At 45.3% G+C, this 19,543-nt stretch overlaps 1 protein-coding gene across 1 annotated transcript in view; it reads right to left on the reverse strand.

Moving 5' to 3' along the window:
• DMWD (DM1 locus, WD repeat containing) overlaps window positions 1–18,970 on the reverse strand; it is a 158,914-nt gene extending 139,944 nt beyond the window's left edge. Inside the window, exon 1 of the mRNA XM_078660910.1 lies at window positions 18,554–18,970. Coding sequence (XP_078517036.1) covers window positions 18,554–18,949 — 396 coding nt within the window. The 5' untranslated portion in view covers window positions 18,950–18,970. The remainder of the gene's footprint in view (window positions 1–18,553) is intronic.
• Between the last annotated feature and the right edge of the window lie 573 nt (window positions 18,971–19,543).

Consider the following 19,543-nt stretch of genomic DNA (forward strand, 5'->3'; position numbering starts at 1 on the left):
TCCCTGAAGTTGAAAATCCTAGCTATTATGGGTCGTGGCGGAGCGCCCGGCTTATGAGCTCCACCCGGAACACGGTGGGCGCGCTCAACTGCAAAAAAGTTACTGAGGCCTTTGGGGGCCAGATGGTTCAGTATCAGGTCCTCCACGAGGAGATCTGTGGTCATCTCAGAGGACTGCTCCGGAACCCCAATAATGCGGACATTGTTGCGCCTTGCACGACTCTCGCAGTCTTCCAGCCGGCGGACGAACAAGTCGTTAGTGGAGCGTAGATTACTGACCTCAGTTTGAAGATCAGACACGTCGGTTGTAAGACTGGCGGTCTTGATGTCCAAAGACTTGACCCGTTCATTGGTCTTCGCCAGGTCGGTCCTGATCAAGTTAACGTCGATCACCACCGTGTCCAACTCCGAGGCCAGCATCTCATACTGCTGGCCCACGGAAGTCTTAATCTCTGCAATGGCGCTCATAACGTCTCGCAAGGTCAGCTCCGCCGTCGACGCAGAACAATCTCTGGTCTCGTCCGGTGTGTTGCCCGCTCCACTGGGGGAACCTTTGGGACGGGTGTAGCGGTCCATGATGTTCGATTGAGTGGCACCCCCTCGGTGCCTGACCTTGGTCGTCCGCTTATCGCTTTCAGGCTTGCCCGCCATAGTGTGCGACGTGCCCCTGAGGGCCCTTTGAGACCTGGTATGAATGGCTTCTCGTCAGGTCAATCTCAGAAAAGTCTAAAACACGAAGAATGGCGGGCCGGCGTACAAGCCAAGTGCAAACCTCGGGAGACTGAAGCAAGATGGAAACTGGGTTCAGCCCAGAGATTCCAAAAACGAAACCGAAAGTACCTCGGGGGCACAAGACAACCTCCACTGTACGTTGTTGTTCAATTACCACCCGGGTACTTCGGGGACCAGAGTCCCAGGCTGCTCCCCGTAATAGGCCGTCAACTTTTCAAACGGAGTAAGTCCGGCTCCCGGCAGCCAAATCAAATTCGGAAAAGAGCATTCAGGTCAGCAGGGTCAGATCTTCAATAACCCGTCATCTGTGGCAGGATTAGTGGCAGGATATATGCGGGAGGCGGCGAGGGTCTCGGGAGCTCTGTGCTCACACGACCATCTTAGATGCGCGCTAAGCTCCTTCTCCTTTTGTGGGATTATTGAATTCATTTCTACCCAGTCCCTCAGTAGAGCAGTTAGGATTTTTTTAAAAGACTTTCCCACTCACATCTAGCAGATTTATTTGTGGGTGGTTTCCCTGGAGGGAATACTCCCCATTTATCTGCAGAGGATTATTATTTTGTTAATTTGTTTAAGTATATTTCTATTGGAAATTCTTTTTTATTACAACATATAACATTTATCATTTCTCGCATTGTTGTTGCTGGGTATTAGCCAAACTGGCCGTCTTGGTCGCGAAAACATTCTGGTTTGCATAAGATTGGGCGATTCCCCCTATCCACGGTCCCAGAAGAAGGAAGGGGAAAAGTGAGAGGTAGAAGGAAAGAGAGAGAGAGAGGTAGCATACAGGAAGTTTTATTGTTTTTCTCGCTTAATTCTTGAACCGGCGGGGGTGAATTTGTTCTCCTAATGGTCTGTTTTGGGAGGCTTTTTCACGGTGGGTCGTAAGTGCCTAGGGATTTGTCCAGAGACTCAAACATTCCCGGGTACGGCTGCCTCCATGGCGAGATTTGTAGGGCTATTGTGTCAGCGCCTCTAAGATAAGTCACCCAATTGATCCAGCCCCTGAAGGTTGCCTTAGTGGTGTCTTTCCAGTTGGTGAGTATTATTTTAACTGCCGCTGTTAGAAGGAAGTCTAATAGGTCTCTATCTTGTCGGGAGGTAGCTCTGTTATACAAGCAGTGGTCAGGGTGGAAAATTCAGGTTTAAGTGTGCAATTCAGTGTTTGTTATGAATGCAAAAATCCTCTCCCAGAATGTTTTGACTTTAGTACAACGGTAGATAAGGTGTGCCAGGTCTCCACTTCTTTGTCGCAATTCCAGCACTGGTCATTCATCCTCAGTTCCATTGCCGCCAGGCGGGCAGGGGTCCGGTAGGTTTTGTGAAGGAGCCAGAATTTTGTATCGGGGAAGACCACAGTAGGTGGCGCTCTTTCCCACTAAGTGTGTTTGCGAGTTGTTTTCCCCAGTATGTGGTTGTTTTGTCATTAATTTTAGTTGAGCAGGGACGAAGTAATCTGTACAGGTGCATTATGTGGTGTCCTATTCTGTTGAGGTTCGCCATGTATTGTATGATTGAGGGCTTGTGTTTATTGAGTTTTGCTTTGGTTAGGGCTGTCCTGATTTTCAGAAAGTTGTACAATTCTATGTCAGGTAGATTATGTTTTTGTTTAAGCATGTTGAAGGTTGCGGGGCTTCCCCCCTCCTCCAACTGGGCTGGTATGAGATACCTAGTTTGTTTCCATGTGTCTATGGCTAGCGGTTTCCCCAATACTTTATCTTTGTGTTTGCCCACAGTGACTACCATCTTGAGTTTTTTTATGCTGAGCTCCATCTTTTGGTCTATTTTAAGCAGGGCATTTCTTGTATTTTTGAGTATTGCATGTGTGGCCAGTGCTTGCTTGTTGGCTGTAAGGAGGGCTATTGGCTCTAAGTTATTTAGTATGGCTCTCTCAATTGTAATCCAGACCGGCGTGTATCCCTGGCTAGGCAGGACCCAGTAGGCCCCTTGTTTAGCTAGGAAGGCCATTTGGAATGTTTTGAAGTCCGCCACATTTAAACCCCCCCATTTTCTTATCTAGCATTAATTTTTTGAGGCTTTTTCTTGCTTTTTTAATACGCCATAGGAATTTGTTTATCTGCTTGTCCATTCTGCGATGGAATTCGTCCGTTAGTACAAGCGGGAGCATACTTGCCAGATAGTTGACCATTGGAGTGATCATCATCATCTTTATTGTCTCTATCCTGCCCCACGTTATAAATTTGGGTGACCAGGTCTCTAACAGTGTCTTTGTCTTTTCTAACATTAGTTTCTCATTTTGTTCGAGCGTGCTTGTAAGGTCTTTGCCAAAGTAAATACCTAAGTATTTGATGTACCCGGTTTACCAGGCTAGACCAGAGTTCCCCAGTATGTCCCTAGAGTTGTGTATGTTAAGTGGCTTGCATTCAGACTTGTCTTTGTTTAGCTTGTAGCCAGAGTGGACTGAGTATTCCATCAGAGCAGCGATGGAGGTCTTTGGGGTCTCTGTGACTATAAGAATGTAGTCTGTGGCTTATTGATAGAGGAGCCAAGCTCGCGAGCGTAATGGTCGCCTTGTAGCTCAGCTCCGTCAGCTCTCTGGCCTGACTCGCATATCCTGTTGTATATCCTGCCCAGAGACGACACAATTCCGAAGAAATAGCAACGCAACGTTTCGCTCTTACTCACCGTTCGGCCTGGAGACTCCGGCGTGCAGCGGTTCCGAAGTTGTGCCCCCCGAAGGGACCTGGGCCTTCGTGGTGTTGAGACCGGGGCCTCGCCTATCAGATCCGGCCTGTCGTTGTGGTGACCGTCGGCCCCGGCCGAGAGACTGCGCCACTGGTGAGAGCCGTTGTGAGAACATCCCGGTGACCCTGCTCCGGGCCCGCCTTGACGGCCGTGAGGCTGGTGCGGGGCCTGGTGCTCCGTGGACTGATCGTGGGAAGGGGTCCCCCCGCCGCTGCTCTGTCCATCGACCCTGGACCCTCGTCTTCGGACTCTGTATGAGAGGAGCGCCAGCGATATTGCAAACGGCCCCCCGTCTTGGGCGAATCTCCTTTTTTCACCGCGGCTGCCATTGCTGGGTCCCCCCGGAAATCTGTAAAGGCCCGCATTTGTGAACTGTTCCGAGAGTCGCGGAGGGTGGTGAGGAGGCGGAACTCACAAAATGGCTACCGACGACCTGTGCTGTGGGTCTCCTCGTGATGACGGCCTTGGGTTGCTGGACTGCACGGGGGCCTGGACGTGTGTGCGTGAGCCTACGATTGGAGACGTTCTTGATGCCTTACGATCCTTACGCGCGGCCCGGTGCTCCGGAAAACTCGATTCGTTCCACCGCCATCTTGGGTGAACGCTCCTTAATGGTCCCCTCTTGTCTCAGTGATGCTGCCGCCTCGCCTCCCCGGGTTGCTACGGGGGTTACTGTCGCTATCCATCGACGGGTCTGCTGGCCGGTGGATTTGGACCCTCCTGCTCTTCGATGTTTGACGTTTGGGGACTTGGATGTCGTGCGGGGATCCGATCCTCCCCGGGTGCCTGAGACCTATGGTGGACCGCTGCCTGTTGTTGCCTTGATGAGGTCGTGTTTCGATTTTGCAGGGAAATCCCCGCTTTTCTTACCGGCGAGACTGAACTCCTGTCTATTATTGCCCTTGTTGCTCTTGCTGAGACATTTGAACTGCCTATTTGAACTTTTGCCCGCTTGCTTATTGATTGCCCTCCCTGGCCTATGTTTTGCTTGTACTCTTTTTCAATTGTGTGCTTGCCTCGCATCGTGTTGTTTACCTCACACTGTCCTGTGGTGGGTGGTAGCTGTGGTTAGGAAGGGACTGGGGTGAGATGCACGGCTCCCGGTGGTTTATTGATGTACGGATCTGTGGCGAAGTTGCTCATAATTCTAGTGCTGTGGTAGACCCCCCCCTGTACGTTTTTTTGGCGCTCGAGATTGTGTCGTTCTGGTTCACACGTAATATGATCGTATGGTTGGGTGGAGGGCTGTGGCCAACCGTATTTGTTTCTGCCCTTTTGCTCCTCCCTCCCATTTATTTCCTTTGTTTTGATGTATTATTTTTTTTTTGTCTTTATATTCTTCTTTTCTCTTGTCTCTACTACATTTCGGGTTCTGGTTTAGGGCGACAGGCGCGCTGTTTGGAGGGTAGGCCGTAGCCTTCTGCAGGGGTGCTGGGTGGGATGGGTGGGTTGGGTCTTATTTGATGTTTTATTTTCCTCAGTTCTATGGCCCTTTTGTATCTCTTTCTTGGAGTGCCGCGTCTGTCTTTGCCTTCCGTGGTATGATTGGGGTGGGGTCTGTAATGTCGCTGTTCTTCTTTTTGTAGTACTGCTGCTTTCCATTGAGACTCCCTTGCCCTCCTCGTTGTTGATATTATTGTTCTTTTATGTGTTCCTTGCTACGGGGCGCTTGTTTAGGCGCGGCGGTCTTCTCTTTCAGTTTGTGTTTTCCTTTCTCTCTCTTCTTTCCTCCCCCCCCCCCCCTCCCTTTTTCCTTCTCTCCCAAGGTTAGTATGACGGGTTAGTCTTGGTGTTGTCGCCATTCCGGCCCCTTTGTTCTGTTTCCGATGTGCTACTGGGTGGCGGGGATGCAAAGTTGTTCTTAATTATATACTGACTTGTGTTCACGGCCCTGTTTTTATACTGCTGTATACAGTGCTGACATTCCTGCATGGCTGCCCTTTAGCCGTTCTGTTACCGATGGTTTGATTTGGGGATCCGGATTCTTTTATATTGTCGCCAAGCCTGTCATACTCCTTATTGCCCTATTATAAAAAATAACCTTCTTTGCTCCTGTTTGCTGGCCGTTTGGATCCTCTCTCCTCCCCCCCCCCTTTTTCAGATTGTATTGCTTATGTTCTTTTATGATTGATTCTGTAACTTCATTCTGGACTTTTTGACTGCTTTCACGTATTATGGCCGGCCAGTTTGGTTGTAGGCCCAGATTTGTATATCCTGTCTATACCAATAAAGGTTTAAAAAAAAAAAAAAAAAAATGTCGTCTGCGTATGCCGCTAGTTTGACTTTAGTCTCATTAATGGTGAGCCAACGCATCTCTTCACTGGCACCAATATCTCTGATCAGTGGTTCTAGTACCAAGAGAAACAGCGAGGGGGACAGAGGGCAGCCCAGTCTTGTCCCTCGCGGTAGTTTGAAAAGCTCAGAGACGGCCCAGTTGACTACAAAATTGTGCTCTGGGGTTTTGGTTAAGGGCCATTACTTTCCGCGTATATGCCTCTCCCAAGTTGTACGCTCGCAAGCATTATTCCAGGAAATGCCATGACACCCTGTCAACCACTTTCTCTGCGTCTAGCGTGATAGCGACAGCTGGCTTGACAGTCTTAGCTGCTCGCTCTAGTATGTGGCACAGGAGTCTGGTGTTATCATGTGGCATGCGCGTTTTTAGAAAACCTACCTACACAGTGAAGTCTTGAGGCCAGGATTTTTGCGCATGTCTTGCAATCCACATTAATAAGAGATATTGGTCTGTAGTTCTGGGGTAACTGGTTGTCCTTGCCTTCCTTCGGGATGACAATTATGTTTGCTTCCACCATGGTATTTGAGATCACCACCTCCTCGCAGTGGTTGAACACTTTTTTCAAGGTTGGGTGTAGGTGCGTTTGGAATGTTTTTTAGAACGTGGCTGTGTACCCATCCGGCCCCGGCGCCTTGTTGCCTTTCAGAGACTTGACCGCCATCTCGATTTCTGCCAAGCTCATCTCCTGTCCCAGTAACTGCGCATCCTCATCCGTTATCTTTGGGAGGTTTAGACTGTTCAGGTAGGTCAACCAGCCAATCTCATCGATAGATTGGTCCTTTGTGTAGAGTTCTTGGTAGAACTCATTGAATGCACAACGGATCTCCTTGTGTTTTGTGTGTGTGTTGCTTTGTGAGTCAGTGATAGATGTGAGTGTGTGTGGTCTTTGTTTGTGTTTCAGGTAAGAGGCTAGGATCTTCCCTGCTTGGTTTGCCTCGCATAGGTTAATTGCCTTAAATTTGCTTATCCACAGTCTGGGCCCTCTCCCCATAGATTCTATTGTATTCTTATTTTGTCTGTCAGCTCTGTTAGTGCGCTAGTGTTCTTTGTGTCTACTATGTGGGTTGATTTTAACCTTTTGATGTCTGTTTCTAATTGGGCTAGCCGTGCCATCGCATTTTTGTTCATTTTGGCCTTGATTTCTACGAGTGTGCCCCTAATCGTCGCCTTTAACGCGCCCCATAGGGTCTTGGGGTCCTTGTCCGGTGTATCGTTGATGGTAATGTATTCCTTAATGGCTTCTTCTATTCTGCTTTTGTTAGCCTGATCAGCCAGGACGTCACTATTGAGCCTCCATCTCCTGGGGAGGTCCTCTTTGGGTCGTCCACACATCAATAGGCTGATGCACGAGTTTTCTGAGATAGTTCTCGCCGCAATATCTGTGTGTTCTAGTGAGTGAGTGTGCGTACCTGAGATTAGTATCTTTGAGACACCCTCCCAGAATTGTGAGTCATCTGGTATTGGGGTCGTAAATATTCACTACATGTATATTTTCGTCTGCCCGTTTCAGTTGCGTTACTAGTACCTTCCCTTCTTCGTCACACTGCTGTTCCCCTATTGTTATTTTTGAGTTTTTGTTTACTAGAGTAATAACCCCCCTCATTTTCCCCTTTGCTGGGGAGCACGCCACCTGTCCTATCCATCTCGCTCTGACTCATTACGCATCCTTCAGAGATAGCCTGGTTTCCTGCAGCAGGAACACGTCACTTTTTGTCTTGGCTAGGTAGTCTAGGATTTTTTTCCTCTTGACTGGGTGGTTGAGACCCTTAACATTTAGGGAGACTATCTTTAAGTTGGCCGCTAAAGTATTATTATTGTTTTGTGCCATTTTCTACTGCGGTGTTTGTCGCTCTCCTTTATCCCTCCCCACTCCCGGTTATTGGGTGATAGGTGTGATCGGCCCTTCTCTCTTGCCTGCCTCCTCTGCCAGATCTTGGGCTACTGTTCCTTCCTGTATGTAAGAGTTTAGTTGTACACAACAGACAGTACAGAAATAAAAGACAGCCCCCCCTCCCGACTACCCCTCCCGTCCCTCCCTCCCTGCACTAAACCATTGTATGTTAGAGGTGCGACAGCAAGATCCCCACTCCGCCCCCCACCCTGGGATACCTTGGTTTGTTCTGCTGGTTCAACTTAAACTTATATTTATACTTATTCACTTAAACATTTTTCCCCTTTCTTGTCTCGGATCATGCTGGTTCTACTTAGTATAAGCCTCTACAGTTCTACTTAGCACCTCCTCCCATGCCCGCCCCCCATTGTGCCTCCAAAAAGGATATATACTCATTTTTTAGTCTCTCTTGATTCCCATCAGTTGATATTGCCTTTGTTCTTAGCTCCTGTTGCGGTATCTCTCCCCTGGCGTCTTGAGGTACCGATCTGGATTGCTCTTCATGGCTTTGAGGTAGCCTCGCTAGGCAGTTTTAGTCTCTGTTCAAGTTTCTTCTCTCGATATCTTGCGGGAAAATACGGTCCATTTATCGCTTTGGTCGACAAGGAAGCTATTGCATTTGGTTAGTTTCGTTAAGAAGTTTTAGGTGGCCCTGAGGCCTGAGGTATTTTGTTGTCATAACTGTGAAGTGAGATAGATACGGTTTTAGTACCCAAGTACATGGTCTTAGGCATTGTTTCACCCAATCATTCCACTCTTAGTTCCGGCGAGGCTCTCCTTTTGCTCGTACCTGCTTGTGAGGTCTCCATCTCTTGGTGCGATGGGCTTTGAAGGTATCTGGATAATTCAGTTGGCTCTTCAAAGATGTGTGTTATTCCTTTGTCGTTAATTCTGAATCTTGTGGGGCCTACAAAAGAGAAGATGATATTCTCCTGCCTTAGTTTCTCCCGCTGAGCTAGAAATACCTTCTTTATGTCTACTGTAGATTTGGAGTAGTCCTGCGTGAGGATTATTCTGTGGCCATTCCATTGTATGCTCTGGTTTTGGCTTGCCACCCCAAAAATGACCACTGTGTGCTGCGATCGCAGTGGTTTGCAAATTATAGGGAGCGGGCCTACTCTATCTGTGGCTTTGTAGGCTGGAACTCTGTATGCTTTGTTGAGCTCGAAAGGTTGCTCGAATTTGAGGTTAGTAATTTTAGGGATCAAGTCTTAGATGAGGGCAATACAAGATACTGTTTTGTCCTCGTCCCCTTCTGGGACCCCTAGGATTCTTATATTTCCCCTTCTATTGCAATTGTACAACTCTGCCGTTTGCGTTTGGAGTGCGCCCGTCTTTTTTGTTAGAGCCATAAGTGGCTTGTTTGTCCTTTGGTCCCAGTCTTCTATGTCGCTCACTCTCTGCTCGACCTCTGAAAGCCTGTTTGCTGCGTGAATGTCCTCCCTGACTACAGCCAGTTCTAGTTGTATAGCGTCTGTAGTTTATTTAGTACTTTTGGCTAGATCATGGATCTCCGCCAGTTTTTTCAGGATAATGTCTAATGTGCTGGATATCTGGTTTTTGCTTGATAGGAGAGTCACTTGGTGCGTCTCCTCTATTCTTTTTTGATTGTTGTGTGATTTTACCATCGTTTCCTGCGAATCTCCTCCCCCTTTTTCTGCGCAATGGGTTGAAATCTCTGTATCGGAGTGATTCTGTTTAGGGTTCTTTTTGATCCCTCTTTCGGCAGCGGTTGCTGTGGAGCTTCCTCCAGCAGATCTGCGGTTTTCGCCCCGAGCTCCTCTCTTTAGGTGCGAGTGTGCTTTAGCGATGTTCTTATCCTGTGGGTGCACTTGTTGTCCGCTTGGTGTTCTAGTCGCCGCCACTGCCCCCATCTGCGGTACCTTGCCTCCGCCCTTCCGTCTCTTCCACTGCTTATTCTCTCTTTTAGGAGGGATCTGTGTCTCTTGTGCAGATCCGGGTTCTGGGGTCTGGGCTCAGTAAGAGGACTGTCCACCAGTTGCGCACCTCTTTGTTTCTTCGTGCTTGCCTGCTGCGGATGTACTCTTGTCCCCTTTATCCACCTGTGTCTTGCTGCTTTAGTCTTTTTGAGTGTTGTAGGCCAGCCCCCCACGTTTGGGAAGTCTTGCCCTGAGCACCGAGTTTGGTCTATTGTGCTCAGCTCTTTAAGGGGTATTCCTTGGTGCCACCCCGGCTGCCCTGCAGCAGGCTCTGCTCAGCACCTTGTTGCCCTCCCCTCGCGCTCACACATGGGTGCCAGCATTCATTATGGGCTTTGGGTGTTCCTTACGCAACTCCCCAGAGGTCACACAGCTTCCCTCCCTACCTTCGCTGTTCACTCCTTGAAGCTGTCGCAGTTCTGTGTAAGCACGATTCCTGTTGTTGGGGGGCCCCCCTTCCATGCACCACTCACCGCAAAGGGCTGGGGCTTATGCCTTTCTGTTGTTTCTTTGTCCTGTCCTGTCCTGTCCTGTCAGCACCTCGTTTGTGTCTTGTATCCTCGTTGGGACTCACGTTGCTCTCCTTGTTAGACCTTTCCCCAGGGCTCCTCTGAGCTTCTAAAATGGCAGCTCCCACTTATCAGATAGCAGTTTCGGTTTCGCCCTCGGGATGTTTAGAGGAGGATGTGCTTGTGTGGACAGACCGCTACTTAGTTATTTCCTGGTACATCGCTTTTCATCCGCCTTGCTAAACCCCCGGTTGTTTCCGCCCTGCATTAGTGGGCCGGCTGTAGCAGACACGTTGCTTTCCCTTTCAGTGCCCTTTTAAAATGGCGGCCAACACTAGCCCGTTCCAGTTTGTTTTTATTTCTCGTTTTGTCTCCGGGGGTAGGACCGCTTGTCTTGCTCGTTCCTTGCAGGGGTGGGGGGGGCTCATCGCGGAAGGCTTTTATGCAAAGGTTCCGGCGGGGGGAGTCCTCAGATCACGGGAGAGCCATCTTGGTTCGCAAGTTTCCTCGGAGCCCTCCGTGTCTGCTTTCTTCGAATTTGTCTCCTCTCGCGCGCAGCCTGTAAGTTCCGATCAGCATATCCTCCTCTCTGGCTCTTCTGATATCTTATAGGGTGATTCTTTCTAGCCTTTGTGTGGCTGTTGCGTGTTCAAGTCTTGCTTGATCCCAGGGTGTAGCGGAGCACTGGACTCAGGCAACCTTCCACATTGCCATCCAAGCTACGCCCCCGCAGAGGTTTAATAACCACCCACTTCCAGCTATCCGGAAAGCTTCATATCAGGAAATTCTTTTGAAAAAGGAGGTGGAGCAAGCCGGTTCACCAAGGAATGTTCGTTTTTATTACTACTACTGGTAAGTTATGCGGGACGGATGCCCTTGTGAGGTTTAGCAATCAAATGTTTTCTTAATTATTGGTACTGAAAATCCCTCCTTTATCTCTTCATTAACAAGAAATGTTATTGGGCCCTGGGAAATTATGACATCTTTATTGTAGAACTCCAAGTGTTCTCGCCCACTGATCAAGTTAGTTTCTCCTGTGCTTTTCCCATCTCATTCTGTACCAGTCTCTCTTTCATGCTTCCTTATTCTTCGTCTTAAAAGTCTGCATTCCATATCAAACTAGCTATTTAAGGAATACTTCTCACTATTATTTTTATCTTGAATGTTATTAAACACCTTCAATTCGACTTTTAGGCATGCAACATCTTTAATTACGTCCTCATACCAAACAAATAGAGGATACGTCTTCAGCAGTGAATTCCCTATATTTATGCTGGAGAGCCTTCAATAAAAGGTAGATGTTTTTCAAAGAATCCTGTCCTTAGTTATTTCGGATACTGAACCTTTATAGGGAGTACCTTCATCTTCCTTGGAACGTTGTCCAAATTGAGAGTGGTACTTAGTGGATAGTGGTCCCTCTCCTCTACTTTTAGAACCTCAAATTCCCTAATGAATTGAAGGCCCATGCCTGCACAAAAACAATCTACTGGGCGATTGTCCTACTATAAGGTATTCCTTTCACGGATGTCTGCAAACACAGGATCATTAAATCTTAACCCATTTGATGTAAGAAAATCTAATAGGGCTACGTCCCTTCCTGTAGTATTGTTTGCAGGGAAGCAGGCATGTTGTATATTAAAAGCAGATAGTAACTCCTCGTACCTCGTCCACCATCTCAGAAACCATTTATTATTAAAATCCCACATTAGGACTAACAAATATTGGGGGTACTAAGCACCTATATTAACCACATATTCTTTGAACAACTCCATTTCTTCATTATAATTAAGGTGGTTTCTTGCATGCAGATAGACATTAAAAATGATAATACATTCTTGGCCCGTCCTAGAAAATATGTATACATTAGGCAAGGGGCCACTTGCAACGTGTTTTAATTTCCCACACCCTAAAGACAATTTTGGTAGATATCAGAGTTAACACCCCGAAGAGCGTCCTGTTGCATAATTGTGTTATTTAAAGCCTTCAGGTGGATTTCTAAAAATGCATCTATCTGTGGGAGTTTCCTCCACAGCCATGTCTCCTAGAATCACAGGATTGAATGCAGTTTCTGTTATTTTCCCAAAACTCTGCTGCTTAAGTAAGTTATTAAGCCCATGCATATTCCAGGAGAGCAAAGTGATGGTGTGCATGGGTTCCCATTCCTAGTCTATATTACTTAAGCAATCCCATCCTTCACCTGCGTCGTACCAGCCCAGGCGCTCAAACCTATTTTGATTAGGGGAATATGCCTATTCCCTTCCCCTTGATACAGAGTGATTTGAATGGGTTAGAACACTGGCACTGAGGTCTGGTTAGCAGGCTTCAGTGCACTCTAAGGGTTGAAAGAAATGTATTTATTTAAAATGCCAGTCCTAGCAAAATTCACTAGGAAAAACAACGATGTGAGGAGGAGCCAAGATAGCTGCCTTTTAAGACACAATTTGAGCTGGCTTCAGCATACTTCCACCAACGGATTCTGAACCCTATACAATGTACCCAAACAGGCCAAAACAGATCTGAAATAGCTTGTGTTCACTCTAGCAGTTAGGGCTGAACTGTTTCTATTGGGGCATGACCAAGACTGATTAACATACTACTAGTCCCTCACTGAGGTGGCATGGTGGTAAAAAATAAAATGGACTGGATTGCAGCCCAAAGTATTTACAAGCTGATGAGATCAATTTAAAGCGTACATCCTTTACTTTTGTTTTCCTCTGTGCAACCTCAGCAACTACGAAAAACACCACAGTGCTAAAAAAGTCCAATTTTTCACCAAGACAAATGCTGTTGTTTATCTGAAGAACTGATTTTGAAAAAGTCTATCAGTCGATCCATTTTGCACACGTGCATTTATTTCCTCATTTCAATTAATTTTGGGAGCTTTCTTTTGATTTTGACTAGATTACCCGACATGGCTATTTGAACACTGTTGATTACCACTCAAACATTGCCACTAAATTAAGTTAAAAACCTAGAGTGATTTAAACTTTCTCTGGACTTGTTTGGAAACCCTCCTGAGAGAAGTAAATTGAGGGAAGCAGAATCCCTGATTAACTATATTGACCAACACATTAGCTAGACCCCGACACTCAACTGTTTGTGATCCTACTGCCAACGAATTACTACACAAAAATACTTAACACATACAGAACAGGAGCGTCTATTATCTAAACTTGTGTTATCATTGATAGTATTATTAATCTTTTTTCAACTTCACATTTCCATCATTGATAATACCCAGACATCATAATTAATATAGACAAAATCTATAAATTATCTAACCCATAATCAAAGGAATGTACATAAGTAATACACAGGATCTTGATGAAAAAAATCTTGATTTATTTCTATTCTTTTTGTAGATGCAAATATGAAATCAGCCCAGCCAATGGGTTTCGTCCTAAACTGACTTCATCAGGGTTGTACGTGAATGCACAAAACCAGGTGTATCATCTCTACTTAGGCTTTGCTTTGTAATTGATTGGATCTAAAATGAGTCATCTAATATTCTATGCTCAACTCCAACACCCCCATCTTCCACATCAGAAGTGAATTCAATGTGATTAGTTATATTTTTCTTCCATGGATCCAAAATAACAGCTACCATCTACTGGGTTCAGAGTAGGTTAAAAGGGAATTCAGATTTATTTAAATAATGGGAGGTGGCGTGAAAGGAATAATTCCTCCATTTACCTCATACCTTGCTAAACAGGATAAGATTGAAGATACCCAATAAAAAGTATTCAATGTAAGGTCAATAACTGCCCCCCCCCCAAAAAAAAAAAAAAAAATCAAGAACTAAAAGAGAATACACTTTGCAAAAGAAATATGATTTTATAGAAATTAGAAACTTTTAGACCAAAAACTGGCTTCACAGTATAGCAGATGTCTTCAAACTGTGGGACAGCCCTCCCTTGAAGGAACCAGAATTGTTCTCAGGGAGATGCCTGGGTCTGGCCAGAAGGAGCATTTATTATGCCACTGGGGAACATGCTGAAAGCAGTACTGCATTTGTACCGAGGGAAGGCACAGTGGCTGTGAGATCTTTTGTCACACTCATCCTGGTTGGAACTGGGTGGGGTATGGCAAGGGGAAGACTCCAAATAATTCTCAAAGTACCCTCCTCCCTATTTCTGATAAAGGATCACACTGTATGCATTTTTCGGGTGACGGGTCTGCCAATAGTATGTAGAGAATCATGTACTGTAAGGCATTTCTAAAAGAGATAACTGAACAGGACTGCAATATTTGAATAGTTAAATATGTTGAGGTGCCAATTTCATAGAGCAATTGTGAGAAATAGGTTTGTCACTCTAGGGCCCCAATGATTTTTGTATTTATTTATTTTCACAAAGGGGGTGTGCTGCATTATATGGTTTGAATATAATTGTAGCATAGTTTGCCCTGCTCTTCTAAAGTGGTCTCTTTTGACAATGAAGTAGTAGACCGCCCAAAAGAAAAATACCAGTTTTAAGACAAAATGAGGATGATGTTTGGAAGATTGAACTGACAAGGATCAAAGACCAAAATCGATAAAACAAAAAGACAAACAGGAAAAGATCATGAAAAACTTCATGAAAAACACCAACATATGAAACCCAGAATAGGAATGCGCATATGCAAAGAGAAACCACAAATGCAAGCAACGAACTATATGTTTGGTGAGGATCTGAATATCAATATTTCCACTTGAACATTCAGAGAAACAGAATATAATGTACTTCTTATAAACTGTTTTTGACCCACTAAAAATGTTCATCTGCCTACTATTGATGTGAATTTGCTCCAGTTCATGCACAAATTGGGCTTAAAAAAAAAAAAAAAAAAAAGTAGTGCACTACTATAAGACACTCGTAATGTTAGTAATCCATGCATCAATATTTTACATATATTGGAAGCTTTAAAAGGTTTGGATTTAAAAACGTGGATATGGATAATGTCAAAGATACTGAACAACAAAAATAATTGTCCGAGCCATCATAGTGATCCAAATAATCTACCTAAAAAACCTTTAAAAAACAGAACCTTATATACAGAATTATGGCAACGGGATATTACAGACATTGAGGAAGGGAAATTGCAATTAAAGAAGTATCCAGCAATAGCAGGCATGACCTAGACTCCTAGAGGATGGGAACATTTTCAGCTGTTCTGGTAAGTTAACAGAAAACGTCTCACTACATGGACAAATTCCTTACACCAAATGTGCAGTCCCTGTGACAGTATTAAACAGCACTGGAGATTTTATTAGAAATATTGAGCTTTATCAATAGAGGGAGATTGGTGCATAGTTGTTCTGGATTTTGTTCTTCTGTCTAACACACTGATGGTTTACAGGTTCTGTAGTATTTTTATTCTGATATATTTGTATCCTCATTAAGGATCCATTATGTTGAAAAATAGGTTCTTTCTATTTAGTGGAGAGTATTTTCGACAACTGTGTGGTACCGCCAAGAGGAATCATTTGCTCTATTGTAGGTCAATGTAATGAGGGGATATTTTGTGAAAGACATATGCCCTGGGTCCTTAACTGCTTGGAAATTATAAGAATGTCCATGACTGGATTAAGTATATTGATGACCGTTTTTTATCTTAGAGTTACAGCGAAGACAGACTTTGACAATATAATATGTTACCTTGTTCAAGAATAACCAAAGGGAGCTAAAACGTACTAGTTCAATTTCCAGGACCTCAGTAGAATATTTCGACCCGAAGCTCAACGTCATTATGGGCCTTGAAAAATCTACTCACACGTTCGCTATGGAAATTCAGATTTTATCAGAACGAGACTTTTTAGGGCCCACTGGGCCGTTCTTTCTGGCAAGAGAATTGAAACTGGCAAAGGATAGGTGTTCTGTTCATTCAGAAAGCGAACAAGCAACAACAACGCCTTTAAAACTTGCTTTTATCTTTTCACATTTGCTGTGCGTTCAAGGAAAGGTCCAAAGTCAGCCTATGTCTACTTCCAAATTGCTGTTTATTTCATCCTAGACATTGGTGTTTATATTTCTTTATCTGACTGCTACGTTAGAGAGTTTTGTAAAGTGAACTTTCGGACAATCGTCTCAGAGAACAGGGAGAGTGAAATAAAAGGCAGTAGGATGTCACATTTTTCTACGAGACATTTGAATATCTTGTAAATGAACTGTACAAATATTTCAAAAATGTATCAGGATTGAGAAAAGCACTTTTTACGTAATTCTCAAGTGGGATGGAAACAAGGATATTAATAGGGTCAACTCAAATCAGAACACTTAACTTGGTGATATGAGAGTAAAATATTTGCTGAAAATTTCTATACATTATTGTTTAGATGCTATACAGTTTTATCAAAAAAACGACATGTCAGTAGGAAAGTTTACAGCCATTTCAATGGAAAATGTGCTACCACATCTTGTTTTAGTAATGAAAAGAAAGATTTATTTTTTAAACATGAATTGAGAAACATTGTGGCCTCGCCCTGCTGGCATTACTATTAGCGATATAAGAGGCAAGTCAGAGGTCATGTGCACCCTATACGTGGACAAGGTTTTTATTACACATGGAGCAAAGGTTTTCAAAAAAGATCCCCCCTATATATGCTTTAAGGTCAAAAAGCTAGGAGCCAGGCGCATGGATAGCCGTTCACAGAATAAACTAAACTAATAAACTAAGCTCATAAGACCGACCTTGGATATTTACTTCGATTAGATGGAGTCAGGTGTGCAAAGCCCATTGGCCTCAAAGAGCTTCAGCCACCCCACCCTGTGTGTCAGCCAGGCTGAGACAGCTTCCCAGGCACACACACAGCCGCACTTCACAGGTCTTTAAAAGACCATTTACTTGCTAACGTGGCTTTGTTGCGTTTTCATCCCTTCTTGGAGTCCCTGCATCTCCACTCTGCATATTGCTGGAAGAATCAAACCCCCACCAAAAAAATAAATAAATTAGGAGCCCCCCCCCCCCCCTTGAAATTTGGCTCTAGTTTCGCCTCTGGATGGAGTAGAATCGCTGTACAGCATGAGGAGCGGAATACCAACGCATCATAAAGCTAAATCCACTTCAGATTAATAACGAATCGTCTGTCTTACAAAGCATGACACTCAACAAAAGTGTCATCACTATTGTCTGTGATCTGCGAGTTACAGACATGTACCTATAAGAGTTAAGACACCCATCTTTGTATAATAAGAGAACCCTGTCCACTCATTTGAAAAGCTAACTACCAACAGTGGTCCTGATGAAGGTGGTAGTAATGCACTTCCACCGAAACGTATTTTGAGCATATGTGGGAAACCTCCTAAAGACAACACAATAGTGGATAATTTTGAGATTGAGTCAATCCACATAACTACCATCAGTGTATGTCACATGAATAAACAGAAGTTTCCCTAGGATTGTTGTTTGTGTGCGAGTGTGTTGCCTGTGCGGTGTCCTGGTTGGTGAGAGTGGTTGCTTGACGGTTTGATTTGGGGTCATATGCTTATAGTGATTTTTCATGTCTTTCCTTGTATTTTATTTGTAAATAATAGGTCTTCGTTGATGTGAAACATGAAATGTTTTCTATCAAACTTGTATTTTGCTGTTTCTGTCATTACATCCACATATATGATACAAAAAGTAACGTCATACCTACAAGTCAGGACTACTGGCATTATCAATGGCTGTTAGTTGCATAAGATAAATAAGCAGCAACTATGGCTTGTATATCATATTGAAGAAGCTTCCACTGAAAGCCCTGCTCACACCAGGACAATATTGCTGCTCCTGTGTTTCAAAAAGAGAAGGGAAAGACAGAGAAAATGACTCTTTGAAGGATTTCCCTTCCATTACAACGCTCACCTGGCAGGAAGTGTCCTAACTTCTCCAATAGTGAGAAGTGAGCAGAAGCACATGATGTGCCTGCTGTCACTGCAGTCCGGAAAAAACAGACCGCCTGTGCCAGGGCACACCACAGAGCCCGATAGAGACCCGTCGTTTCGAGGCCTCCTTTAAACAAGCATTGCTAAAGCAATGCCCGAGACTCGACCTAAAAACTGCCGGTGCTCAGCACCGGTGAGACTCCGCCCACACAAAGATCTACCAAGGAGTGATGTCAATATAACATATCTTTGACCATGTAAGTGTACTTCGAAATATTATAGTGGCGCATATGTGCGTTAGCTTTACGACGTGAACGGGCTTGTTAATCATTTCTCACACACATTATAGTCTCGGGTGATCAAAAATAAGCGATCTAGGTCAACCTCAAAATGATGACCAAATGCTGCTTGATGGTGCTAGGGGTTTGATCTCTCCAACTATGTAAATTAGTGATCGGGTTCTATATGATGCAGGTAGGTCTTCTGAAGTCACTTGGAAGGGTGTACTCTGGTTCGTCTGTATCTATACGCTATGCTACTCCTGGGTGCCATGGTCCCGTGTTCCCTGCCTCGGCATACTGGAGACAGTTCAATTGGACTGTTCGGACGTGACATTATATACAACTCCACTCCTCTTACCCGGCGACTTCCCCGGCACTGGTAGAAATAAAGCTCTCGGCCGAGGTTGAAACAGGCCCTGTCAGGCTCCTCCCGGGCGGGTCCAGAGGGCGGGGTGGGAGGCTGTTCCTCGGTGGCGGATTCTGGGTGCAACAGACGTACCAGGGAAAGACGGACAGGGGGCAAAGCTCCAGAGCCCAGGCCCCCGCCGGTTGACCCTCCTCCCGGCAGAGGGGTGGCAGAGCCTGGAGGGAGGGGGGGCGCGGAGGGCGGGGCTCCGGAGGAGGCACCACTCCCGGCCCCCCGCCGCGCACCCTCCGGCCCCCCTGCCAGTAGCTTATAAAAGCCCTCCCGGGTCCTGAACTGGCTTTTGATCTCCGGGAACTCCTTCCCCGCGGCCCCCTCCGCCGCCGCCATCTTACCCCGGAACTAACAACCCTTCACCTCCGACCCTTCAACTACAGCGCCGGAAAATGAGCGGCTGTAGCCTAGCAACGGAGCGATGCATCCTTTTTATTAGCAGCTGTGTGCGACAACGATAAGGCAGTAGTAGTACGAGGACTGGCGTGATTGTCAGCGTAAACATTTGCTAAATGCTAATGGGTCTTTTCGAAAGCACTACTGATAGGGGACCTATAACTTTAACCGTGGAATGATGCTTCTCTGTATAGCGCGTATTTGGAAGAGAAGTGGCATGGTGGGGTGATTGATATGTGTCCCTACGTAGTGAGGGGGAACACTGTGATAGACGAAATTTCCCCTATGTGACGTGCATTTGGAATGACTCAAGTCAAGTTACGTAGAAGAAGGGTCAACTAAAAGATGATAGAAGCAAGCATCGTTTCCCACGCTCACGTTAAAGCTAACAAACATTTGCAATGCAATAGGTCTCGCATTTGTAAATCTCAATGCCTTTTATTTATGGGTTTTGAAAACCTGCAACGGTGCGTAAGCTTGCTGTTATATGCTATGCGAGTGTATATTATTCTTAAAATATGCAAAAAAATGTTA

The sequence above is a fragment of the Lissotriton helveticus genome, chromosome 9, assembly GCF_964261635.1.
Source record: "Lissotriton helveticus chromosome 9, aLisHel1.1, whole genome shotgun sequence".
In the NCBI taxonomy this organism is placed as follows: Eukaryota; Metazoa; Chordata; class Amphibia; order Caudata; family Salamandridae; genus Lissotriton; species Lissotriton helveticus.